The sequence below is a fragment of the Cetorhinus maximus genome, chromosome 28, assembly GCF_964194155.1.
Source record: "Cetorhinus maximus chromosome 28, sCetMax3.hap1.1, whole genome shotgun sequence".
Taxonomy (NCBI): domain Eukaryota; kingdom Metazoa; phylum Chordata; class Chondrichthyes; order Lamniformes; family Cetorhinidae; genus Cetorhinus; species Cetorhinus maximus.
The window spans coordinates 24,022,872-24,050,264 of record NC_135906.1 but is presented as its reverse complement, the minus strand read 5'-3'; the positions used below and the strand labels follow the sequence as shown (position 1 = coordinate 24,050,264).

General features: G+C 44.1%; 2 protein-coding genes across 2 annotated transcripts in view; one reads left to right on the top strand and one right to left on the bottom strand.

Annotated features, from left to right (window-relative positions):
* Window positions 1-27,393, bottom strand: part of LOC144668772 (uncharacterized) — a 219,612-nt gene that overhangs the window by 46,345 nt on the left and 145,874 nt on the right. The gene's annotated exons all lie outside the window — the stretch shown is intronic.
* On the top strand, window positions 5-26,966 carry farsa (phenylalanyl-tRNA synthetase subunit alpha). Its single transcript, XM_078531440.1, has 13 exons — window positions 5-174; window positions 2,573-2,710; window positions 2,883-2,981; window positions 7,091-7,209; window positions 11,186-11,278; window positions 12,086-12,214; window positions 14,367-14,482; window positions 15,850-15,934; window positions 16,792-16,891; window positions 18,995-19,163; window positions 20,157-20,234; window positions 21,463-21,577; window positions 26,144-26,966. The coding sequence occupies exons 1-13, from the start codon at window positions 28-30 to the stop codon at window positions 26,247-26,249; spliced, it is 1,494 nt and encodes a 497-aa protein (XP_078387566.1). The 5' UTR covers window positions 5-27; the 3' UTR covers window positions 26,250-26,966.

The window sequence follows — 27,393 nt, the reverse complement described above, 5'->3', positions numbered from 1 at the left end:
GGTCAGGGGTCAGGCTGGTGCCGCAAGATGGCGGAGCGGGCGCTGCAGGAGGCGCTGCTGCTGCAGCTTCAGGAGGCGGAGGGGGGAATCGACAGCGCCGAGTTGGCCAGCCGCCTGGGCTTCGACCACCAGGCCTTGGTGGGGGCCGTCAAGAGCCTGCAGACGCTGGGCGATGTAAGTGCGGCGGCCGCCCCGGGTCGGGGCTCTGGGAGGAATAGTCAATCATGGAGAGTGATGAGGGTGGAGGAGCTGGTCATTGAGTCACTTCATTGGGAGTGAGTGAGTGAGGGGGGAGAGAGAGATGGGGAAAAGATAAGGACATAACTTCAGCCATCTCTCATTCGGTCATTTAGACAGGCAGCAGCCCCCACCCAGACAGACAGACAGAGGTCTAGCCCATACGGACAGGTGGGCCCATTGATCATTAATAACGTCCAACACTTTGGGAAAGATGTCAGGGCATTGGAGGGGGGTGCGGAGGAGATTCGCAGGAGTGGTTCCAGGAATGAGGAGCTTCAGTTGTGTAGATGGATTGGAAAGAGGGATTGTTTTCCTTGGAGGGAATTAATGGCTAGGTGGTCCGGGCAGGCCGGCAGGCAGCGGGCCAGCCAGTCCGGGCAGGTGGGCAGTAAGCGGGCCAGATGGTCCGGGCAGGCAGTGGGCCAGGTGGTCCGGGCAGGCAGCAGGCTAGCCAGTCCGGGTTGGTGGGCAGTAAGCGGGCCAGGTGGTCCGGGCAGGCAGTGGGCCAGGTGGTCCGGGTAGGCAGCAGGCCAGCCAGTCCGGGCAGGCGGGCAGTAAGCGGGCCAGGTGGTCCGGGCAGGCCAGCCTGTCCAGGCAACGGCCTCCCCTGTTGAGTTTGATTGGATAATTCTGTGTTGGAAATACAGGAGGGGAACAGGGTCTTATTTTAATTTATTGCTCGTCCCCACATGTCCACCTTGAGAAGGTGATGGTGAACCACTTTTTGTTAAACATTGAAGTATGTATGGTTAAGGTGCTTCCACAGCACCGCTGAGTAGGAATTTACAGCTTTTTGACTCAAAGATGATGAAGGAATGGCTGATTACAGATCTAGGCTGGGGTGTATGTGATCTTTAGGCGAACTTGCAGATGATGATGTTCGTATGCGCCTGCAGTCTAGGTAGTAGAGGTTGCGGGTTTGGGAGGCGCTATAATAGTAGCCTTGGTGAGCTATGCAATGCATCTTGCAGTTGATGCATACTGCAGCCTGTATATGGTGGGATTGTGCTGGCTCAGACTTTCTTGCTGATGAATGCCAGGAGTTAGGTTGCTTTGTGCCCTGAGAGTTAGCTGGGGAACTGTTGAGACTGTGCAGATTCTGAAGTGATACAGCTAATGCAAAACCAATCACAGTACATATGATGCTGCTCAGTATTTGTATTTTTTTTAATTCACTTACTGGATGTGGGCATCGCTGGCTCAGTCAGCATTTATTGCCCATCCCTAATCGCCCTTGAGAAGATGGTGGTGAGCTTCCGTCTTGTGGCGTAGGCACGCCTACGGTGCTGTTAGGGAGGGAGTTCTGGGATTTTGACCCAGCAACAGTGAAGGAACAATGATATATTTCCAAGTCAGGATTGTGAGTGGCTTGGAGGGGAACTTTCAGCTGGTGGTGTATTGTCTTTCTAGATGATAACGGTCGGTGGGTTTAGAAGGTGCTGTCTAAGGAGCCTTGGTGAGTTGTTGAGATGGGCCAGAATATTAGCTCACAATAGCACAATCCTATCTTCACAGTTATCTAAGTAAATGCTAAGAAAGGAATAGAACAGAGTATGGATGAATCTTTTACAAGTTTAGGTCACGTACCAAAATATCCTGGGATTTTTGTGCTGTGACTGGGCCTGCTGATATAGATGCATTTTAATGCTGCAGGTCTGCAGGAAATTTAATATGGTGCTATTGTTTATATATCTGCCAACAATGGATATTTTACATCTGAATGTTTTGCTTTCATTCTCTCTGTTCTGGACTAAGTTATACAGGAAACTATGAGAAACTTCTCATGCTGCAGTTACACGTTACTGATAGGATATGTGTTGTAGTTACTCCAAGGTGAACCACTGAAGATTTTCTCCACTTCCTCAATTACGTAGCCTGCAAAGCACAGACAGTCCATTCAGCCCTAATGACCTGTGCTGGTCTTTATGCTCCAAATGAGCCTCTTCTCATCCCTCTTCATCTCAGTCTATAAGCACAATCTTGTTTATCTAGCTTCCCCTTAAATGCAGTCTTGTTATTTGCCTCGATTATTCCTTGTGGTAGTGCATTCCACATTCTCTGGGTAACTAATAGGCTGAATTCATATTGGGTTATTCAACTGCAGAGGGCATCACAGCACAGCTAGCCAAAACTTTGCGCAAACTCCACACATGCATACTCCACAACAGGGTCATAGGCTAATGATGAAGGGCAGGAACCCTGCCATGATGAGTTTCGAACCCCTGTCTCCAGTTTATAAAGTCCAGGACTCTGGCTTACTGGTCCAGTCATATAACCAACGTGCTATCGTGCTGCTGAGCAAAGCCCATGTTCTGATTTCTTCTTGTTGCAGGTGATTGAAGCAGAGCTGCGATCCAGCAAGCACTGGGAGCTGACTGATGAAGGAAAAGAGATCGTGGAGAAAGGCAGTCATGAAGCTCGAGTCTATAATGCGATTCCACCAAATGGAATTACTCAGAGTGACCTGATGGTGAGCACATTGTAGAGGATTGCTGTACCGTATAAGAAGTCTTGGGCCTGTCTTGAGTGGCATCTGATCATGCTGATTCCATTGTGAAGTGCAAATTGAATTTAGTAGTGTTATTGGCAAAGGGTTTAACGCTGCCTTCAAAAACTGACCTTTTTTTTTTGCTTTTGCACAGAAACTCCCGAGCGGAAAAGTGGGTTTCAACAAAGCCATGTCCAGCAAGTGGATCCGCATAGACAAGAGTGCTGAAGGGGGACCTCGGATCTATAAGGCTGTAGGTTGATGGGTTGGTCTCAAGCTCCCTGATATCTGTGTAACTTCGCTCTTTCATAACGCATGCAGAGATATCAGATTTTACTGGCTAAAGTCAACATTCTCCTTTTGAAATTAGATTTTCCCCTGACCTCACCCCCCTCCCCCTTCTCTTCCTTCCCCCCCCCCCCCCCCCCCCCCCCCCCCAAAAACCATCCTCAAGGACTGTAGTCTATGAGAGTTGAGGTCAAAAACTGTCAGCGATGCTCAATGGGACCGGGAGCAACAGAAAACAAACCAGACAGGTTAATGGTTTGGTTTCAGATGGAGATTTTTCTAAGGTCTAAGGCCTGACAATGACCTGTCTCGCTTGTTGATTTAACCTTATCCCACCCACCAATCTTCTCAAGTATTGACTGCCTGACTTGGTGTGTTCACCAGTTTCTGTCCTCTTTCAAATTTTCAGCAATCACAGTATTTTTTCTTGCCCTGATGGAAAAGAATTTTCTGTACAAAATCTTTGCATTTACTGGTTTATAGTTGTGGTTTGAGAGCAACGAAAGAATACTTTTCTCTGTTGCAAGTCATCCAGCTAGTTTTCGGGGGATATTGTAGGGTGAGCTGGAAGGTAACCAGGAATGCTGAAACCATATCTTTTAATATTTGTTTTTGTATGTGCTTGAGTCCATATTTATCACTGTGTTGTTCATTATAAATCTTCAGCAAGTGTACTCTTATGCAGGAGAATACACTGTATAAAGGCATAGTATTCTCCTATTGATGTCATTGGACATGCCCACGACAGCCACACTCAGGGAAAGGGGAAGTTTTTTTTTCTGAGAACTAACAGTTTAGATGTTGTAGATTGTTATGGCACAGCTGATGGTAAATGCTGAGTTGTTCAAATCCCAGAGGGAAACTTGAAACAACTGCCACAACTTATTTGCAATTTGTGTAAATTTTGAGATACATGCCTTGAATTCAGTCGTAATAAGACCACCAGGTCTTATAGGTTTTTACAGAACTAGATTAAACATTTTTTAATAAGAGGAATAATTTTAAACACACACATAGATCTACAAATTGCTACTATGATAACTTCTAAATCCCCTACTTAATCTGAATCTCAGTTACTGCTTTCATTAAGGCAACAGTAAGATACTTGTAAGATCTTAAAATGTCTCCCCTTACACGCAGCCTTTGCTCCTTTATACATACTTTCCTCTTTGAATGCAAATTCCCATTGTTTCACTATGTCTTTGGAGTTTATCTTCCTGATAATAAAAACCTCTCATAGCACTAAGTTTTACCAGTAATCTTTGGGAAAAATAAACACACTGTTTCTAAACTTCATCTGGCTGGGTGACACATTTCACCCCTCGTTTGAAGACCATCTAGTTTGGTTTATTTACAAATGCAAACGTCCTTTTACCTTACGTTCTAAACTTCCCTATGTTTACCATGTTTACATCAAAGTCTTCAGACCAGCTGCCTTTAATCCAATTAAGTCTCTCTTTCTCACACACACACACACACACATAGACACATCCCACTATTACTCTATTTTACAATAAATTCCAATGATGATAGAACTATTATATCTTCCTGACATAGATAAAGTAAAATGCTGCAGGCATTGGAAATCTGAAGCAGGAAACACTCAGCCAGGTCAGAGAGCATCCATGGAGAGCATGGATAAAATGTTTTTAATTTACACCCTTCCACAGAACTGAGCTTAAGCATTGTGATTGTTTTACCTACTGGCTTTCAAGTAGTTCCTTATTTCACATGGTTCATCTCTGCATAGTTGGTCTCCTGCTCACCTCTGGGTCAGGCCACTGTGAGTTGGAACCTTGAGCAGGACTTCACTGCAGAATGTGAGCTGACACTCAGTGCATTACCGTGGGAATGCAGCTTTGTCAGAGGTGCCATTCTTCAAATGGAATGTTAAGCCCCCAAAGTCCTGTCTGCCTTTTTTGGCAAGACTATGTGCTTGTATTCTGCAAAGAAGGTATTAAATATCTTCATCCAAAACTATAAATTCATTTACTTTAACTTATGTAAATGTTTTGAAAAGCATTACGTTCATATGGAAAATATCAGTGAAGCTTATGGTGCTGCATGATGTAACTGCAGGTCAATTGCAACACAGAATTTGTCACGTGATCTGATAACAGAACCAGATTAACATGCATGTTTTTTCATCGTAACCCTGTTAACCAGCATTTCTTATGACGTGTCCCTCCTTTTGATTCATGTTTCATTGACTAATGTCCATCCATGATGTCCTGCTGAGCAGGCCAGTTTCTTTGCTGGTGCACCTTGTACCTGTCTTGGGAGAAGCATCTAGCCTGAGTTCAGCACCTACCCCCCGATGGCACATCTGAGATAAGGCTCTTATTACACCAGTGCCTAGCTTGACAAACATTGCAATGCAAGCCTGGATCCTGTCACTAAGATAAAAGCAAAAAAACTGCAGATGCTGGAAATCCAAAACAAAAATAAAAATACCTGGAAAAACTCAGCAGGTCTGGCAGCATCTGCGGAGAGGAACACAGTTAACGTTTCGAGTCCGTTTTGTTGAAGAGTCATACAGACTCGAAACGTTAACTGTGTTCCTCTCCACAGATGCTGCCAGACCTCCTGAGTTTTTCCAGGTACTTTTATTTTTGTTTTGGATCCTGTCACTTTGTTCTCACCAGGCAGCATATAATAAATAATAGGGCTATTCGTGGTGATTCTTCCCAAAAATATTCTCCGTTTTTAAACTGCTTTCCATTGCAGCCCTGAATGCAGGTATTTTATCTTTTCTTCCTCCCTTGTTTTCTTTTGTCTCGCTTTGTCTCTCTCTCTCTCTCTGTCTGTCTCTCTCTTGGCCTTGCTCCGCTCCTCCCCTGAAATCTTTACACAGTCATATGCCTGCTGAAGTCACCGGATAAGTGATCACAAGCAGGAGGAATGGCTAATTTCTATTTTTCTTCCCTTAACCTAATTCAGCACAAATGTGTGATTGAACCACTGCCCTTATTGATTTGATTGTCGGCATCCAACACAGTTGACAGTTACCGATGTGTTATTTGCAGTCCTGATCAAGTTCACCCCCTACCCCCTCTGATTTCAACAGTGTTTGATCACAGGATGACAAATATATGAACATTTATTCTGACATTCCAAAGGAGAATCCCTGCATCTGGATAAATTAGACTGTGGCATTGTAGTGTGCAAATATTAAAAACACAAGAGCCTTTATGCCATAGCTTTGTCCACTATTTTAACCTATTTAAAATGTGTTGTTTAATTCCTCCACATCAATGTGTCGAGTGTTTGTGTGCCAGTACTCACTGTCATTTCAACACTTTAATTCTCCAGACATGATAAAAATGCATTGGATGGTTTCTTGCCTGCAGCGCCAAACTTGGCAAATAGCGATTGAACCTGGAGCAAAGCTGGTGAGATGTGTGACCTGTACTTTGGATCCCCAGGATGGTGAATTCCCTGTCTCACTCACCGCTCGTGCCCTCTAGAGGGGAATTGAGTGGTGGATAGACAATTTCCCCATTGTCCCTCTCAGCCTATCAGTAGGTGGCAACTCCCAGTCCTCTGTGTCTTCCCAGCAAGTGGTTTAATAGTGAGCCTGGTAGTCAGTCATTGAGTGGGGCCACGGGGTAGCAAACAAGTTGGAAAAACAGGGATATGAAGGGGCTTCATTCCAGCACACCCACTTTTTCTGCATTGCAGCTTAAAACTAAAGGAAAAGGACCATTCAGTCATCCAACCCACTTGTCCTGCAGCCTATACACAATTACCTCAGTTAGGGCCTCTATCCCCTCTGACCAAACAGAACTTCATATTCACTTTCTAAGCCATACATGAATCAGTTCAGTTCAGAGATGACTCCACAACCATGGACCAATCCCCTTTCACACTGCTGTTCATCCAGTTTCTTTTCAAAGGTGTTAATTGACATGGTGTTAGCTACACTTTCTCTTGTATCAAGAACCTAGTGTGGAATGGTTTATTTCAACAACCAATCTTGTGAAGTTTACATTCTCATTATGCAGAGAACCAAATTAAGATTAATTTTCTTATTATTGAGCAAACGCTCTGGTGTAACTTGCCTTTCTCCACTAGACTGATTGTATTGAAGATGCTGTCAAAAATAAGCTACTGCTAGTCCAGCAGAGAAAGGATGGCAGCCTGGACGACAAGGAGAAGAATGAACTGAAAAAGAGGAAACTGCTTAGCGAGGTGTAAGTCTTCCAAACGCTTTGCCTCCTTGTGTCTTTGTTCTATTCAAGTCCCTCCAGTGTTGTTTGAGATCTTCCTCCCCTACCTCCCACCAACGTTATTTGCTTAAAGCGTCCACAAGCTGTTTGACCATGGGAGGTGTCAGAACCAGGATGTGAGCAAATGTACCTCAGTTTATCCAGAAGCATCAATGGCAGAGCTCATCAGGTGTGGACAGATGTGTGTAGAGCTCCACTTTCCCCCACCCCAAGACGGGAAGTTGGGAGGGAGGGTGTGGAGGCTGTATGGGAGGGGTGGTGGGGAGGGAGATATTAGTTGCAGTGATGCGCTGCTCTGCGAGGCCAGAGGAACGATATAGGGAAAGAAGCTGTAATTGCAAGCTCTATTCTGTGGGTGGCAGTAGGTACTGTGTAGCTTTGCACCAATACTCGGATGTTATAAAGATATCAAGAGGCACTGCTCGATTAGGGTCTCTGAGGGAGACCGAGGTAAATCAAAAAGTGCTGTGAGAGGGAATTTTCTATTATAATATTTTATATGGACTGAGAATACCTTGCTTGGACTCTTTATTTTTCTTAATTGTCCATGAGATTTGATCGTCGCTGGCAAGGCAAGCATTTCTTGCCCACCCCTGATTGCCCTTGAAGGTGATAGTGAGTTGCCTTCTTGAATCGCTGCAGTCCATCCGGCATAGGGGGACTCAAGTAGTTGCCTTACACAAACTAATATTTCTTCTGTTTTTCGAAAAGAAATTAGAAACTGCATTGCAGGGAGAAACTCTAATAAATTTCCCATCTGTAACTCGTTGGCGGCAACAGAAACAGATTCAATAGTGACTTTCAAAAGGGAGTTGAATCTATGTGTGAAAAGGAAAAAAAAATTGCAGGACTGTAGAAAAGAGAAGGGGAATGGAGCGAATTGGATAGCTCTTTCAAAGAGCTAGCATAAACACGATTGGCTGAATGGCTTCCCTATATGCTGTAAGATACCATGATGCCGTGAAATGTTATACTGTAGTGGAGGAAAATGCCCACCAGCACATTTTTATACAGCGCAGTTCAACTGCACATAGGTTCCAGGGACCCATTGAAACAGAGCGGCAGATCTGATGTCTAACCACACGGAAGCCAAGGGCCTCCAGGCAGCCATCTGTGCTAATCTGAGCCCGCAGCGTCTACAGTACAACTCTCTCCTAGTGTAAAGCTGTCCTTTAACTTGCTTAAATGGTGTATCAAACCTTTGAATTTCTAACTTTTAAAGCTTCATATGGATGCTGTGAAGGTGTACAACCCTCCTCACACACCCTCCCTCCCAACATTACCACGTACCTTGCTGTGGAGAATAGAGCTCTAACACACATTTGCTCACGCTTGATCTCTCTTGCTGCTTCTTGGTGCCGGTTAGACTGAGGTGAGTTCTTTGCTTCTCTAGGGCTCTGTCTTATTAATAATAAAGCTATCAATTTTACTTGGGGTGCCTTTTTTGTTTGGAGGGGTAATGTTGCTCATGCCTTCCCTGGTGAATATTTGATGGGAGTACTCTTTCAGAATATTTTACTGGTTTTTTTTTTTGTGCCCATCCTCCGTTTCAAGCTTGTTTGAATCTTGTACGGTTTTCACTGCTTTTCCGACAGGCCTTATCAGGGTGGTACTGAGAATTTTGTGCTGTTTGCCATTAGCTAACGTACTTCCTTCCCAGTCTCTCACTTCCCCTCTGACCACCCCTTCATCATGTTTCTGCATTTTCTTTTATTCGTCCCAGTGAACCCCCTGTCCTTTCTCTCTGAGCAATATATACATGCTGATTTTCCTCTTTATCTTAATTTGTTCATCAGTGAAGGGTCACACTTACCAAGTCTCAGCTTGTTGGTTTTCAGGATGCGTACTCAACATCATATGGCTTTTTTTAAACAGTTCTGTCACCAGTGCTGAAAGCTATTTGAGGTGATGAATGAAGAACATCGCACATTGCAGCAGTCTTCTGTGATTAATTTTATTTATTGCCAGCCTTAGAGGCCACTCAAACATGGCCTCTAGGTGCTTTGTGTCAAACAGATGGGCGTTACTGCAACTCTTTCATAATAATGGAGTCATAGAGGCCTACAGCACAGAAAAAGGCCCTCCGGCCCATTGAGTCTGCGCCGGTCAAACAAGTACCTAACTATTCTAATCCCATTTTCCAGCACTAGGCCCATAGCCTTGTATGCCATGGCATCGCAAGTGCACATCCAAATACTTCTTCAACGTTATGAGGGTTCCTGCCTCTACCACCCTTTCAGGCAGTGAGTTCCAGATTCTCACCACCCTCTGGGTGAAAAAATTCTTCCTCACGTCCCCTCTAAACCTCCTGCCCCTTTCCTTAAACCTATGCCCCCTGGTTATTGATCCCTCCAGCAAGGGGTAAAGTTCCTTCATGTCTACCCTATCTATGCCCCTCATAATTTTATATACTTCAATCATGTCAATCTCCTCTGCTCCAGAGAAAATAACCCCAGTCTATCCAATCTCTCCTCATAATTAAAACTGTCCAGCCCAGGCAACATCCTGGTAAATCTCTGCACTCTCTCTAGTGCAATCACATCTTTCCTATAATGCGGGTTCCAGAGCTGCACGCAATACTCTAGCTGTGGCCTAACCAGTGTTTTATACAGTTCCAGCATAACCTCCCTGCTCTTATATTCTATGCCTCGGCTAATAAAGGCAAGTATCCCATATGCCTTCTTAGCCACCTTATCTACCTGTCCCTTAAGGGACCGGTGGACATGCACTCCTGTGTATTCACATGTATTCCTGTGCTTTGTTTGTCCTGCCCCAGTGCATCACCTCACACTTATCCGGATTAAATTCCATTTGCCACTGATCAGCCCATCTGACCAGCCCGTCTATATTCTCCTGTAATCTAAGGCTATCCTCCTCACTATTTACCACCCCACCAATGTTCGTGTCATTCGCGAACTTCCTGATCAACCCTCCTACATTCAAGTCTAAATCGTTTATATATACCACAAACAGCAAGGGACCCAACACCGATCCCTGTGGAACCCCATTGGACACAGGCATCCAGTCACAAAAACACCCCTCCACCATCACCCTCTGCTTCCTGCCACTCAGCCAATTCTGGATCCAATTTGCCAAATTGCCTTGGATCCCATGGGCTCTTACCTTCGTTATCAGTAAGTAGAACTCCAAGCTGTACCAGTGACAGCATTTGTTCCCATACATCCACAGTGAGAACTTTTGCTCAGCCACGTACTGTAATATGTGTCGAGCAGCAGCCAGAGACCTGCCAGCTCCATATCCCCAGACTCGGAAGAAAAGCTGAAATGTCAGTCAGACTGGGCTGCTTTAGTGGTAACATTCTTGCCTCTGAGTCACAGGTTTGTGGGTTCAAGTCCCACTTCAGTGACTTGAACCCATATTCTAAGGCTGACACTTTGGAGTGTTGGAGGTGCTGTCTGTCGATGAGAGTTTAAATAGAGTCTGCCCCTTGGGTGGAGACTGTTCTTTCTATGCTGTTATATTGTTGTCTTAACTTGTCCTACAAGTTAGAAGACCCCACAGCAGAGTTTTCGGAGAGCAAAGGAGCTTTCCCTGGTGTTCTGCTGATATTTATCCTGCAATCAACATAATTAAAAGAGCGGATGATCTAATCACTATCACATTACTGTTTGTGGGACCTTGCTGTGTGTAAACTGGCTGCTACATTTCCTATATTGACTGCACTTCAAAAGTACTTCACTGGCTGTAAAGTGCTTTGTGTCGTGAAATGCACCCCATAAATCCAAGTTCATTCATTTGATCTTCACACTGCTTTGGGAGGTAGGTTCAGAATGGCATCAGGTGGAGGCCAGAAGACATCATCTGTCTGTCTGTCAGCTCATGCTGTGGTCAGTCAACAGACTGGAGGGTGAGGGACAGGGCGAATAACAGGATATTGAAGTGACCATTTCACTAACCATTTCACTCTGCTTTTCTGTAGGACTCTGAAGACCTATTGGATCACCAAAGGAAGCTCATTTAGCACCACAGTGGTTAAACAGGATACTGAGCTTACCCCAGAGATGATAGCCAAGTAAGATGTTGGAACTAGTCAAAACAGGCGTAAGGACTTTACAGTATATTAAAGCCCAAGGCATTATGGCTTACGTAGAAACCTGTTCTGTTGAACACTTTTAGCTTGTACCCCAGTGAATGTGCTAGCCATAATGGGTAGGTCAGTAATTACCTTACTATGGGACGGTAACAAAGCATTCGTCCAGCAGCTAATGAAAAGGAGGCCTAACTAAGCAGTAACACAACTTGCACTTACGACCAGTACTGGACCATTAGTTTGAGTTTAAATAAGCGTTTTTTTTTCGTTAGTTTTCCTTTCCCTAAGAATGCACAGCAATTGACACTTGCTGGAAACTGTTCAATGGGAGGGTCAGTGGGCCTTCAGTATGTGATGGCGATAGTGTTTCACTGGGTGGTGATTGTCTTTTGGGTACAAAAAGATTGTGCAGTTGACCCTGGTGCTGTTGGCATGACTGGAGAGTGAACACACTGCTCACAGCAGAGTCACTGGATGGCAATTGGGAAGCAGAATTGGTTGATTTTTATTTGTTCCCCTCTTAATGCTGAGTAATACTTCATTGGATGGTTCTGGGTCGTGATGCATCCAGCATCACAAGGTGGACATTTGTGACCTTTTGCCTGCTATTTTAGCAGCCTCCCATTCCATCTTAACCAAATTCCATTCCTATTCTGAACTAGAAATATTTGCTAAGCTTTGCACCCATTACAAAGCACAAATTGTTCCAAATGAACTTGAGCCTGTGGGTTACTGTTGCTGGAGTCAGCACTGTGATCTCTGATGGGTCCATGTGAAATCTGTTGACAGTGGTTCGTGGAGAGAGAAGAAGTTCAAGTCGTACAACTTTGACGCCATGGGCATCATTCCGGAGTGTGGCCACCTGCATCCCCTGATGAAAGTCAGAACGCAGTTCCGACAGATATTCCTGGAAATGGGGTAGGTGAAGTTTCTTTTTTTTTTTAAACATCTAAATTGATCAACGATTAACCACCTTAGTTGATTGCATTCCAAGGCCACTCATTAAAAGGCAGGTCCTATCCACAGTCCCACGATCTCCAATCCCCACCATGGGTAGGACGAGGAGGCTGGTCCCAGGCCCTGCCCCATCTAGACCAGGAATTGAACCCCGGGCTGTTGGCACCAATCTGATCCACACCGGCTGTCCAGCTGACTGGCCCCCCCCGCCCCCCCAAAGAGTCTGAGTCGCTGTGGCTACATGCATGTTGCAGCCTAGAGCTATGGATAGTGATGGTAGAGGCTCCAGTTTCTTTCCATCACATAGCTGACCATGAATCTCTCCTGCTTTTACTGTCTGCCATTGGCATGTGTTGACCTGTTTGACCACATTATGAACACACTTTCCTTGGCGGTCAAGACCTGGAGTGGAACTTGAACCCGGAGCTTCTGGCTCAGAGGCAGGGACACTTACCCATTGTGCCACAAGACCTCCATGAATTATAATTAAGGAGTGAAGTAAAAAGGAAATTTGTGTTCAGGGTCTGTGTTGGAGTGATCTTAAAATGATACAGCACAGTTGGAGGTCATTTGTCCCATCATGTTTGTGCCAAGTTTGAAAGAGCCATACAATTAGCCCTGCTCTTCCTATAACCATGTAAATGTTTCCTTTTCGAGTATTGAACCAACTCCCTTTTGAAAGTTACTGTTGAATTTGCTTCCATCACTCTTTCAGGCAGAGCATTCCAGACCTTCATAAATCTGTTCTCTGGTTACCGACCCTTATGCTTTTCCTCATTTATTCTAACAAAATTCCTTCATGATTTGACCTCTGATAAGCCTCCCTTTAACCTTAGGAGACAACCCTAGCTCCTTTAGTCTCTCCACATAACAGAAGTCCTGCATCCCTGATACCATTCTAGCAATCTTCTCTGCACCCTCTCTAAAGTCTGGGCAACCTTCCTAAATTCCCAGAATTGGCCACAACATTCCAATTGTGGCCCGCAACTACTGATTTTTTTTTTAAAAAAAAGGTTTAGCATAACTTCCTTGCTTTTGTACTCTACACCTCTTTATAAAGCTAAGGATCCCGTATACTTTGTTTTTAAATGGCATGCGCAACTTGTTCTGCCACCTTCAAAGATTTAAGTACCTATACACCCCCCCCCGGGTGTTCCTGCACCCCCTTCGATATTGAACATAGTTGCCTTTCTTTGTACTCATTTTGAGGCCGGGCCCTTTGCCTTTTTCACCGCGAGTGCGCGCTGTGTTGACTGTTTAAAAGATGCTTTCCACTAACCCTCTCGGATCTCCCTGTATCTCTCTTGTCTTGTTTCACTCCTCCGCTTTTGTGGTGTTACATTTCTCCACATTAAACTACATCCCTCCCTCCCTTGCCCCCTATCTTCAAAGCTGCCAGATCCCTGTGTGATGGTGCACTGGTACAAAGGGCACCTTTCCCTTCCCCAGTGTGGAATTGTATGCATACCTGCGATCTAAGCACTAACTGCTGGCTTATCTTAAGTCAACTCCAGGAAACTGGCAAAGATGTGACGTCCTGCTTTAGAAAGCCCTCATCTGCTTACAGCTAGTTGGTTGTAGGGAGGAAAATAGTGACTATTTTTGTTGGATCAAACCACCAATTGCAGGGATGTGGCAGTAAGTTCCACATCCCAAACACTCTGGCCAGCTTCCTTGCTAGTCTTCAATAATGCTTGGAGATCTTTTTGGATCACCTGAATGGGCTGATAGAGCATCCTGTTAGCATCTATCCTAAAGATTATGGAGCATTCTACTGGTTTGAAGGGCCAAAATGGTCAGAACTGAAGAAGAGTCAACACCTGGAAAAATTAATCTGCCGTTTCCACCCAACATTTTCTCTTATTTTGGAAATATTTTCTGCCCAAGACCCGGGACGACTCCTAGTCCAGTCTTTTGAGGAGTAAAATGACCTTTAGTGTCTCATGTTAGTGAATCTCCAATTGCAGTTTTAGTGTGGTGAATGCTATAGCAGAGTGTGATTATACTCTTTCCATGTGATTTTATTGGTGTTGCTTTTGTCAGCAAAACAATGTGGAAGAAAAATTCCTACCATCCTTCAAAGGAGGTTTAACCAACATCTTTAAATCTTCAGTTTCACAGAAATGCCAACCAATAACTTCATAGAGAGTTCGTTCTGGAACTTTGACTCCCTCTTTCAACCGCAGCAACACCCAGCCCGGGACCAACATGACACATTCTTCCTGTCTGGTATGAAACCTTTCTCACTTTGGAGGAGAGGGGGGGGTTGGGTTTGGGTGTGGGGCAGTAGTACAGAAAGTTAAAATGCCATCTTCTAAGCCCAATGGCTGTGGGTCACATGACCCAACACAGAGACAAACAGGAATAAAAGCACCAAGCGCTGCAGATACTCAGCAGGCCCGGCAGCATCTGTGGAGAGAGAAACAGAGTTAACGTTTTGAGTCGGATATGACTTCTTCAAAACTGACACAAACTATGACTGAGACAAACCGATTGATCTTGTGATCAGTTCATTGGCCTCCCCAGGAGGCACTGCTTGGTGCCAGGGTACCAGGGAGGGGAAAGGCAAGCCAGAGTTGTTCTCACCTGACTGCCATCTACTTGATGGTACATGTGAGTAGAGTGAGGATGGGATTGGGTTCAGCTATACTGTTCAGCAAGGCTAAGTAACTTGAATAACTCCGCTCATGTGTTGGTAATGAGCATTTGGTTGACATTTCTACACTTGGGAAGCTAGGGATTCAGGTGGGAGGAGATGAGGAGCAAAATTAGGATGGGGTTCAAGGAAAGAGTATTTTTTTGGAAGCTATGACCACCAAATATTGTCTTAATCGATTGATTTATTTTCATTTTGCTTCTTTCAGTGTGGGCACACCCCTACCCACTGGCCTATTTTTAAAAATGATTTATTTTTTCACAGGGTGGGGGCTTCGCTGGCTAGGCCAGCATTTATTACCCATCTCTAATTGCCCTTGATGAGATTCCTTCTTGAACCGCTGCAGCCCATGTGGCATGTTAAAGGGTTGACTGGCAGCTGCTCCCAAGCCTTGTTCCTTTAATTCACAGCTACAAGGCCTAGAAGTGTGACCTGCGACTTTACTTCTTTAAAAAACTGATGCTGCCTGGTATCTCTTTGCCGCTGTGCGTAGGCACGCATCTCTCTCTTGCCCACGTCTTCTAAATTTACAACCCCCACAATCTTGCCTTGTGTGTGTCAGCGTTCCTCCAAGTAAAGAACAGATTTCCTAGGTATTCAGCTGATTGATCTGTGTGAAAAATAGCTGCATATTTATTCCTTAACAGTGATTGCACTTCAAAATTAATCTCGGTTTGAAATGTTTGTGTGACACGCTGTAGTATGCTGGATAAAGGAAGCCTCCTTTAATTGATTGTTCCAACCCCATATTTTGCCACTCTGTTTATCGAACGCGATGACTCTGGTAGCTTAATGGATGAGTGATATTAGCTAGATCTGCGTAGAAGTCACTAGGTTGTGTCATGTTATGTTCTGTGGAATAGGAAATAATGAAAAGACCCCCTTTTTGGATTTTTTGTTTATTAAGTATTCCTGCTTTTTGCCTTTTAACCACTCCCAGAGCCAGCCACTGCAACACAATTTCCAATGGATTACCTCGAAAGAGTAAAGAGAGTCCATTCAGAGGGTGGATATGGATCCCAGGGGTAAGTCTGCACTAATTATTTATGTTAAATTAGGAGTTGCATGTTTTATTTGTCTGTATAATGCTGTAAAGCAATAATGTAAAGAGCTGTTACATTGGATTTGTATAATTTTCGTCCAGCACCACTGGTAAATTACCTGGTTAGTGTTTCGGTTTGTGGGAGCTTGCTGTGCGCAAATTGGCTGCTGCATTTCCTACATTACAACAGTGAACCAGTACTTTATTTGATGTTTAGCACTTTGGGAAGGTCTGAGAAAAATGCAAGTCAGTCAGCCTCTGTGGAGAAGTGTGTTTAAATTTCAGGGACAGCCCCGGCACAGAACTGAACATGTTTGTTCTCTCCAGAGATGCAGACTGACCTGTTGTGTTTTTTTTTTGTTTTACTTTCAGATTTCCAGTATCTGCACTAATTTGCTTTAACCTTGAGGAAAAGTTTTAACTACTGCAGCCCTTGTGGTGTCGGTACACCCACTGTGCTGTTCAGGAAGGAGTTCCTTCACTGTCACTTGGGTCAAAACCCTGGAACAGTGATGCATTTCCAAGTCAAGATGGTGTGTGACTTGGACAGGAGTTTGGAGGTGGTGGTGTTCCTATGCGCTTGCTCCTTTTGTCCTTCTAGATGTGAGAGGCCTCCGATTTGGAAGGTGCTGTCAAAGGAACCTCGGCGTGTTGCTGCAGTGCATCTGGTCAATGATGCCACTGCTGCCACTGAGCATCAGTGATGGAGGGCGAGACAATGACTGAATCTTATTAAAAAGGATTTCTATATCAAGCCGAAGAGAAGTGCGCCACATATAAAGTTGTGCAAATGTTGCACTCTTTTCAGTTCCTCCTGTAACTGTTTGTGCCTGTATCCAGATATAAATATGACTGGAAGATTGAGGAAGCGCAGAAGAATCTCTTGCGAACGCACACAACAGCTGTCAGTGCACGGATGCTGTACAAACTTGCCCAAAAGGTGAGTTGATTTTTTTTTTTTTCCTCCTCCCTTTCCCCTGCTAGGGAATAATTTCACAGGTGCCAACAGTATCCAGTGCTCCACTCTTATGGCTGCTCCTCACGTGTGAGACCTCCAGCCAGCCCTGCCTGCATGCGATTTACAACAGTAATCAGGATGGAGACCCTAGACCTGCTTGATTGTCTCCTCAGTTCCCAGGGTGCCAAGCAGCAAACATACCTGACGACGGACACCAGAACAGGTCAGGGGTCAAATCTCAGGTGTCGGCAGTTCAGCTACTCCCTTTTTTAACCAACTAAACCATCAGAACAGCACCTCCGCAAGCCTTTAGTATGTAGGTATGTTCATTGTAGCAGTCAAAGAACAGCACAGTATGCCTTAACCTTGGTAGCGCCGAAAACCAAATTAATGTTTTCAATCACATGTAAAATTGATTTTTTTTTAAGTTCCAAATGAGGATGAAAAGGAGGCAGCACATATGAGAAGTGATGTTTATGCTTTTTATAGTGTTTTAAAGGCAATACGTTAAAATGGAGTGCATTTTCTCAACCAAAGTGGCTGAAAGTCACCTCCATTACATGATGTGAAGTCTCTTTTCTCTTGCCTTTTCCCTCCCCAATACAATAAAAAGACAGTCGGGAGCATTAAGAAGCTCTAAGTATTGACAGACCTTTGGGTTATTGCCCTGTAGCTACAAGAGGTAAAACAGAGATGAGGAGAAGATTTTTTCTCTACGGGTCATTTGTCTGTGGCATCTCTTCCCCGGAAAGCAATGGAGGCTGGGTCATTGAATTTCTTCAAGGCTGAGTTAGAAAGACTTTTGATTGACGAGGGGTTTGAGGGTTATGGGGGGCAGACAGGAAGGCGGAGTTGAGACCACAACCAGATCAGTCATGGTCTTAAGGAAAGACAGAGCAGGCACAAAGGGCTGAATGGCCCACTCCTGCTCCTAAGTCATATGTTCCTACAATCCTTTCACCAGTAAAGTGGGCGATTGGAAGACTGTATAATCTCCTGTAGATGTTTAATAAAAAAAGTAAAAAAGGTAGTTGGACTAAGGGTGCTGTCATAGTGTAACCTCAAGTCTTTGTTCATCTACTGGTCCTGGTAAAATCTGGTGTGAGATGACCAGCCCTGCAAGCTTTTGCAGTGCTCCCTGACCAAGGAGAATTGTGTACTGCACACAGGGTTATTCTGTGTAACACAAACCTCACTGGCATTGAGAAGGTAGCGAGTGGGGCTCCACTCACTACCTTCTCAATGCCAGTGAGGTTTGTGTTGAGAGATATGAACAAACAGTAAAAAGGCAAGTATGGGACTTCTTTCACGTGGGGTGTAGTGAAGCACAGGAGTCACTGCTCCCTGATGTGGGGGGTGGTGGGGTCTCGTGTCTGCTGAGTTTAGTGGGATACTAGAGTTCCTGGGTCCTGACACATGGATCTCTCTCATGTGCTGGGGTAGCAGGGTGCTGTGTCCTCTACTCAACTGCTGGTTAATTAATGTGTATTTAAATAGTTGTTTGGTAGTACAGAACTCGAGTGTTACTGAAAAAAGACATTTTGTCAAAGCTTTTCATCTTGCACTCATCAGGGCAATCACAATCCGCTGGTTCATTCCTCCGAGCAGTGCCTTGACCAATCAGAATCAAGCTGCTTGGTTTAAATTTCAAACAACGCTAGGCAGTTAACTGTCAGTCAGCATTAACTGGTGCATTCTCCATGGCAATGCCTGTACCAGTCAGAGTCCAGTGCCAACCAATCACTGTTGTACAGTATAATATTGTTGCTTCCCCTGCCATTGGTATTTTTGTGATTGTCCTGATGAGTGCAAGATGAAAATCTTTGACAAAATGTCTTTTATCGGCAATACTCAAGTAATGTGTGTTTGGGAGACCTATAGGAAGACCATATTAAATGGATCTTTCTGAAGTTCAGCCATGAACTTGGGGGAAGAGAACGCTATGAAGCACAATTTAAAACAGTTAAGAAGTACAACTTTTATGCTGTGCCTTGCACTGTGTCCAAAGCAATTCTCTCACTTTCCTGTCCTACCCTAATCAGTGTGATAACGTTTTCTGTAACGGTCTTCCCCCTAACTGTACAGGAAGCGTTCACACCCGTGAAGTATTTCTCCATCGACCGAGTCTTCCGTAATGAAACGCTGGACGCCACTCACTTGGCAGAGTTTCACCAGATTGAGGGGGTGGTAGCAGATTATGATCTGACCCTGGGCGATCTGATGGGAGTTCTCCAACAGTTCTTCAACAAACTTGGTGAGACCTTATCTCATCGTGTGGTTCTTCTCTGTTCCTTCCTGTAACTGACTTGGCTCAGGAAAATAATTGCACCTACTGATACATTGTGAAGCGTGTGTCTCTTTGTAAACTTTAAAAGAATAATGTTATCATTGGAACCCTTTTTTATTGTTTTTTTTTGGACAGTTATGGATCCATTTAATAAAAAAAATTGATATATTTTTACTCATCCATTTTTTTTTCTTCACGGTTGTTCCAGTGCTAAAGACCTTGTTGGATGGAAGGTTGGGGTGGCTGCACAGATTGAAGGGAGGAAGTTGAATTTTAACATCAATGGAAATAAGTCATTGTTGGATGCTTTCAACTGGCCATGTTAATTCAGCTCTCACGCCAGCCAACCCAGTAATGCCAATTGTCTTAACTCATCTCCCTCACTCCTATAATCCACAGTTTTTAAAACAAGTGAAGTGCCACTGTTCATTCTTTTATTTTTAAGAAAAGTATTAATCCCCTGGATGTGCTGGTATGGCTGGAGTATATTCCATAGTTTCCTAGCTGGAAGGTGATGGTAGTTTGTTGGAGCCACGAGTGGCTTGCTGAACCCATTTCCGAAGGCAGTTCCCATATTAGTGTGGGGCTCAAGTCACACATACTGAGGAAAGACAGCAAGTTTCCTTCACTAAGGGACATTGATTGGTGAGCCAGTGTGTCACATGATCACTTTTTTTTTTGTAACTTTCATTTACAATTTACTTTTTGAAACTGACTTTAAATTCTCAAAATGCAAAGGTGGGATTTGAACACTCATTCTTTGGAATAATGGCCCTGGCCTTTGGATTGCTAGTCCAGTAACATAATCACTGAACGGATCATACATCTTGTCTTCTGCCCTACTTTTTCTCGCTTTTCTGTTGAAAACTCGGGTTTAATGATTAAAAAGTGTGCATTAGATTTGTCTTAATTTTTCCATTTTAAAAATGAGGTTTTTCAGAGTTTTTCTCCTGTTGACAGGTATAACCAAACTACGTTATAAGCCAGCCTTCAACCCCTACACAGAGCCTAGTATGGAGATCTTCAGCTATCATGAAGGTAAGTGTTAAGGCCTGATCTAGCAGTTCAAAGTTCATGCAGTGGTAATGCCTCATCCAACCTGGGCGCCCTCATTTTCTTTAATAACCTTTTTATTGTCATCTAAGACTCTCAGACTTTAATAAATTTACATTAAAACAATGTACCGTTTACCCAGGTTGAATTTACACGGTATTTTTCTGTCCCCCTTCTCAACACACTTACTTTTGCTGAGGTTGGGTTTCAAGACTTCCCCCACCATCTCACTTGAATTCTTCATTGAGGATCCATACATATGGCAGGTTGTTGGTCCATGGGGGCTATCACTGCTAAGGTTGACTTGCCTCTCACTCTCCCTGTCACATCTTGCACGATTAGCTGCTGAATGATGAACAGCAAGAGCCCCTAAGTCACAAGCACAGAACCCAATGTAGCAACACTAGTACTGCTCCAACTAAGACCTAAGATCCTTTGGGTGAGCAGGCCATGGAATGCTTTCTGTTTTGTGCAGTAACATCCCCTCAGCTTAAGTACAAAATTTACATGGTAAAGAACTTTGAGAACTAATATATTTTTGACGGGCTGCCATTGTCACTTGGCGGCCATCTTGTCCACAACAAGAACCCCCGTGAATAGAAAATGAATGTTTTTGATGGTTGAGGGAAGCAGAGTGGCTGGACCACTGGGAGAGCTCCCCACTCTTCAAGAAGATGAGTCCTTGGTTTAACATCTGAGCTTCAGCATCTCTGACAATACAGCATTCCCTCAGTACTACACTGGTGTTGTAAATTACATGCTCAGGTCTGTGGTGGGGGTTGAACCCACAGCCTTTGACTCAGGAAGGAGAGTCATTGACAGAGAGCAAGGTGATGCTTAGAAACACTGCACTCAAAAGGTTCATGATTTTACTGTTACTTAATTTAGCTTTTTTTAATCCATGTTTGCATGACCCATTTGTTTAATCAGTGGCCTACGTAGGGTCCATGTACATAAACTCTTTATGGGCTTTGTTGATTGCAAATCCCATTCTAAAAGCAATTTGCACTTTTTAAAAGAGCTACAGTACTTGCAGAAACATTTTGGGTGTTGTACCAAATCCCAAAACTGACGATTTTGGTGGCATCCATTTTATTTTGTCCTTATTCGAATTCTTGTCGGCTGCAGACACTTGGAGCTGTTCGCAGACAGGGAATGGCCTCTGATCAAAGGATCTTGTGCTGCATTTAGAGAAATGTTCTGCTCTCTCCAGGGTTGAAGAAGTGGGTGGAAGTTGGGAATTCTGGTGTTTTCCGCCCCGAGATGCTGCTTCCTATGGGTCTGCCGGAAAATGTGACCGTGATTGCCTGGGGCCTCTCTCTTGAACGGTAAGTGGCAACCTGGGTCGGCGCAACTGGAAAGGTGATTATAAACTTTAAGGAGAATGTGTTCATAGCCTTTAGCGCACATCCTGCACTGCCTCAACAAATTTACCCAGATTGTAGGTGACAAATTTTAAAGAAAACACAGAACTTGCATTTATTTATTTATTTTTTAATTTATTCGTTCGCGTGTTGGGGGGCAGGTGCGCAGCTGATGTGTGTGAAGCAGGTTTAAACAGCTGATGGGATTTTGCAGTTTTATTTTAGCACTGAACAAAATTGTGACACAAATTAGCACTTGGAATAAAGCTGTTGAAGTCAAACAAGCTAGACTTTCATGTGCACTTTCATACCCGTGAGTGCTGTTAGCTACAGCACTCTCCTGATGGCCCAGCTGTTTAATGCAGTAAGTAACTGAATTCTACGGACAAGTTCCATTCCTGCTTAACTAGGGCGGTGGTTGGAGGATGCAGTTAGTCTCTACACACCTCGGGATAGAGAGAGGAAATCAGGCTGGGCTCCTGATGACGATTGTGACCCCCTGATGGGTAAGCGCTTGTATGGGCAGGCTCTGGATTTAATGCCCCAAGTACTGAACCCAAGCTGCACCTGAGTAGGGAGAACTTGATGCTAACACTGGATGCATGAAGTGGAGAAGTGTTCCATTCCCATGTCAGTTTAACAGCCCAGACTGCCCCATGTAAAAGAATATGCGTCTGTTTCTATTACCCTATTGACAGAAAAAGGTCTGGAGCTTTTCAATTCTCTTTCACCTAACACTTCCCACAGGAGGAGCTGATGTAGACAGATTTAATTTGCACTCCTCAGTCAGCTCGTCACTTCAATGCCAGTTTTTCACTGCATGTTATTTAGCCTTGAGAATAGAATCCACTTTACCTAGCAGCTACTCATCCACCCGCCTCTGTGTAAAATGTGATTGGATGAGGTTTCCAGCATCTAATAACCACTCATGTAGCCTGTGCTGCAAACCTTCAGTACTCCAGTAATCTTCTTACTGAATTGCCCTCAGTTCAATTCCACTGTGTAGCACAAGGCTTAAAAGCTATTCATCAACTAAATCCCAGCGATTCACTGATGCGGGCTTCAGAGCTCAAGGCATTAATTAAGAATCAGTCCCTGGACATGTAATCTCATTTGATTTTTTTCCCATGTCATTGATGCCAAACTTTGAGGCCACAACCACAGTCACCTTTTTCAGATTTCCTTTTGAGGTGTGTAAAATTCTCTGGGTAGATAATTGGCTCCCAGGCATGCTGAACTGCTATGAAGACTCGCCCCACCTGTGCTGGGCAGGAGTTGAGCCTCTAGTACTTTTGAGCATTTTCCTACAGAACGCATCTTTCAACGAAGGCAGGCAGAGCAGAACCATGAAGGCTTTCTCTGTGGCAATGAATGTGACGGCATCTAGTGGCTGTTCTGCCCCTCTGCGACCTGTATTTATACAGTGCCTTTCATGATCTTGGGCTGCCCCACAGTGATATTTCAGCCAATAAAGTACTTTTGAAGCATAGCCACCATTGTACAGTAGGAAACAGGGCAGCCAAGTTGTGCACAGCAAGCTACGACAAACAGCAATGTGGCAATAACCAGATAATCTGTTTATTGGTGTTGGTTGAGGAATAAATGTTGGCCAGGCCACTAGGCAGATCTCCCCTGCCCCTCTTTGTAAGAGCACCCTGTGATCCTTTTATATCCACCCAAAAAGTCAAATTGACCCTATGAAAGACGGCACCTCCGACAGTACTGCACTCTGAGCGTCAGCCTGGGTTACATGCTCAACTCTCTGGAGTGTGAGCCCACGTCCTTCTGACTGTGGGGCTAGAGTTCTACCCATTGAGCCATGGATCACACCTACCTGTGAGACTAAGAAAGAAAACTGAGGAAAAATGTGTTTGTGGGTTGGAAGTCTTGTGCATACGCCCTCCCTCCTGACTTTGCTCATAAATTGGCTGTTTGTTGGTGTGTTAGTGTGCCCATAACAAACAAGACTTAGGTTTTGGTTCTAAAAATGGAGATGACTGTGAGCAAATGAATCTTGGCCATAATCCCACATCAGTTCAAACTCAATGCTGTAGTGTAATTTTCTTTTCAGGAAACTCTGTTGGGGCAATGACTTCTAGTCAAGGGCCGAGACAAAGCATCTTGATCGATAATCTGGGGAATTTTTAAAAATCGGTACCTTGCATCACAGCTATTCTAGTTGCTCAGTAAGATGTCGCTAGTGCCTGTCTGGCTTTAAATAATTACCAATTCCTGAATACAGCTGGCGCCAAGAGGGCAGAACATTAGGAGATGGCTAAGGGTGAGGAGGACCTTGGGGATTATTCGCAGTCACTTTTAGCGGTCACTAGGCACATGGTCCAAATTTAAAGAACGTCCTCTGCACAACTTCAAATGCATTACATCAGTGTCCCTTCTATTCCGTTTATAAATAGCGCAGATACATTCACCTGATAGTGTTTTCTATAGGGTAAGAAACCGCAGCTTTGTTCTGTAACTTTATAAGTGCTGACAGCTTCAAATATGTGCCAGAATCAATTATCTCCCATCACCTGATCAGGAGGATTTATTTGGACAGTAAATTAAAAACAGTTTGTCCTTAACTCCTTTGTAGTTGCCAATGTTGTCTGAACTCATTCTCCTTCAACAGAAAAACCCAACTGAAATGCTATGTAGTTACAAGTGAAGGATTCTAAAATCAAAATGCAATTTGTCCTTTTTTTTGTGTTTATACCATCTCTTCAGTCTTTCTTGTTCCCCACATTGTCCCTGGGTGATTAGGTGAGCTGTTCACAAAGAGATAATCCTTAGGAAATGCATAATGCCACTTGGAATGTTTTGCCTTTTTGATTCTTTCTTGACTCTACTGCAATGTATTTTTGGTCCGAACAAGTATAACCAAAACAAAAACAAAAATACCTGGAAAAACTCAGCAGGTCTGACAGCATCTGCAGACAGGAACACAGTTAGCGTTTCGAGTCCGTATGACTCTTCACCAGAACTAAGGAAAATTAGAAAAGAGATGAAATATAAGCTGGTTTAAGGGAGGGTGGGACAAGTAGAGCTGGATAGAGGGCCAGTGATAGGTGGAGATTGCTAAAAGATGTCATAGACAAAGGGACAAAGCAGTGTTGACGGTGGTGATATTAGCTAAGAAATGTGCTAATGGTGACATTAAGGGTAGAAAGCAGGACGATCAAGGAACAGATAGCCCTAGTCGGGGTGGGATGGGGGGAAGGGATCGAAATAGGCTAAAAGGTAGAGATAAAACAATGGATGGAAATACATTTAAAAATAATGGAAATAGGTGGGAAAAGAAAAATATATATAAATTATTGGAAAAAAGGGGGATCGGAAAGGGGGTAGGGATGGAGGAGAGAGTTCATGATCTAAAGTTGTTGAACTCAATATTCAGTCCGGAAGGATGTAAAGTGCCTAGTCGGAAGATGAGGTGCTGTACCTCCAGTTTGCGTTGAGCTTCACTGGAACACTGCAGCAAGCCAAGGACAGACATGTGGGCATGAGAGCAGGGTGGAGTGTTGAAATGGCAAGCGATAGGGAGGCCTGGGTCATGCTTGCAGACAGACCGAAGGTGAAGTAAGTATAAAGTATAACCAATAAATGGTTCCGTTGGTGCATTTGGCAAGCAAAGAAGCTGCTGGGCACCATTCCTGGTCTGAGTTAAATTAACCACAGCACCAGTAGAGGTAAAAGAGCCAGAGGGAAGATTAGATTTTTTTTTCATGCAGCAAGTTGTTTTGCGTCGCATGAAAGGATGGTTGAAGCAATAGCTTTCAAAAGATAATGGGATATATGCTTGAGTAAAGAGCGAAACTAAATCGGATAGGTTCTATAAAGAGCTGGCACAGATATGATGAATTGAAGGGATTCTTAAAAAATAGGAGCAGGAGTAGACCATACGGCCCCTCGGGTCTGCTCCACCTTTCAGTGCGATCATGGTTGATCTTCTGCTTTAACTCTACTTTCCTGCCCACTCCCCATATTCCTTGATTCCCTGAGAGACCAAAAATCTGTCTATCCCAGCCTTAAGTATACTGAACGATGAAACATCATCAACTCTCTGGAGTAGACGATTCCAAAGATTTACAACGCTCAATAAAGAAATTTCTCCCCATGCGCTGTAAGATTCTATATGATTGATTCTAGAGACATTCTGTTCTTGCACAATATAACATCCACTGAATAGCGTTCAGCACCCCTAAACTGATACGTGTTTTCTTTATCAACGTCATGCTCCTCTGTCCTGGGATGTAGTTACCATTAACAACCACAAGTAGCTTCTGTTAGCTTGACAGCTTCTGATGTAGTATCCACCTTGCTATTCACACTGAAGGATTCATAAGCATGATTGGCATTGTTGTGCGTTCATCAGTCTGTAGTTGACATCGGGGCTGCATGTAGTCAAGATCTAACGTGTGCTTTATCACCTCCCCCCAACCCTTCCTGATAACCCTTGCCTTTGACCCAGTGTCAATCCCAAACAGCCAGGAAACAAAAATCCAAGATCCATTTTTATTTATTGCTTTCCAGGCCAACCATGATCAAGTACGGAATCAACAACATCCGCGAGCTGGTGGGGCACAAGGTGAACCTGCAGATGGTGTATGATAGCCCAGTCTGCCGCCTGGACTCCTAGTGTTTGGGCATCGATGCAGCACAAACGGACTTTTACCGCAGCATGTGCTCAGCACTCCCTTAGCCCGAGAAAAGGTTTTGCTATACTTAAATTTGGGGAATCGGGGAGAGGAAGAATAAAGTAATATTTTGGGCTTTGTCGCCCCGGGAAATGGTTTGCCATTTTCACTGCCTCTGGAATTCCTTGTGCAAAATTGTGATGTTTGCGATCCATTTCCCTTTTTTTAAGTTGATCTTTCAAGGTGTCGCAGGGAACTGGCAAGTTTACACATGGTTCTTGCCGAAATCTGAGAGATGTCAACTTAAGATAGAAGTGGAAGCTGGAATTGAACTGCAGGCTAATCGGAGTAAAAGTTACACTTTCTGTTTGGGGTGCAACCTGAAATGTTCTGATCGAATGGGCGGATATACTGGAGCCATCAGCTCCTCCCTGCCTAACTAACAGTATATAAAACCCAGTATGAAGTGACAAAACCGACTAGAAGGAAAGGAAGTGGTTTTGGTCAATCTGCAGTCCTTTTTTTAAAATTTAATGTGGTCCTGGCCCCCTCTCTCTCTTCGTTTTATACAGTGGCATCTTGAAAAGCTGTCACTGTGGCACATACCTCATCACATATTTAAAGCGTCTCGATTCCTGAGAAGTGTGTTTATGATGATCATCTTATATCAGAAAATTAAATGGGAACTGTAAATCTAAAGCAATAAATGGAGCAAAGTGTACGATGTGAATTCTATGGTGTTTCTCCTCTTGGCCAACCAACCCCAAGGTGTTAGTAGTTTTAGATTTTTTGTGAGTAAAAGGTCAACCTGTAATATCCACGGAGAGATTATTGCTGGTATCCTAGGCTCATCAAAAATCTGACATTCTTTTTGTTTGTTTGGGAGTGAGTGGGAGAAATGATGCGCGACACTGGGGTAAGAGGGAAATTTTGCATTAAGCCTTGGATGGCCATTCGCATGCAAACCTGGACATTGCTGGCAGACTGCTCCACCACTGAGGGCATCATTTTTGAACCTGATGCCATGTGTGTGCACCCACACATACTCATTCCAGGGACCAATGCCAGCTATCAATTCTAGCAAAAATAAAAATACCTGGAAAAACTCAGCAGGTCTGGCAGCATCTACGGAGAGGAGCACAGTTA

What these genes read in the sequence shown, in the direction of transcription:
- farsa (XM_078531440.1), top strand. Translation starts at nt 28, where the DNA reads ATGGCGGAGCGGGCGCTGCAGGAGGCGCTGCTGCTGCAGCTTCAGGAG. An exon ending in TTACTCAGAGTGACCTGATG is followed by an intron (nt 2,711 to 2,882) that starts GTGAGCACATTG and finishes GCTTTTGCACAG; the next exon opens with AAACTCCCGAGCGGAAAAGT. An exon ending in AGGAAACTGCTTAGCGAGGT is followed by an intron (nt 7,210 to 11,185) that starts GTAAGTCTTCCA and finishes GCTTTTCTGTAG; the next exon opens with GACTCTGAAGACCTATTGGA.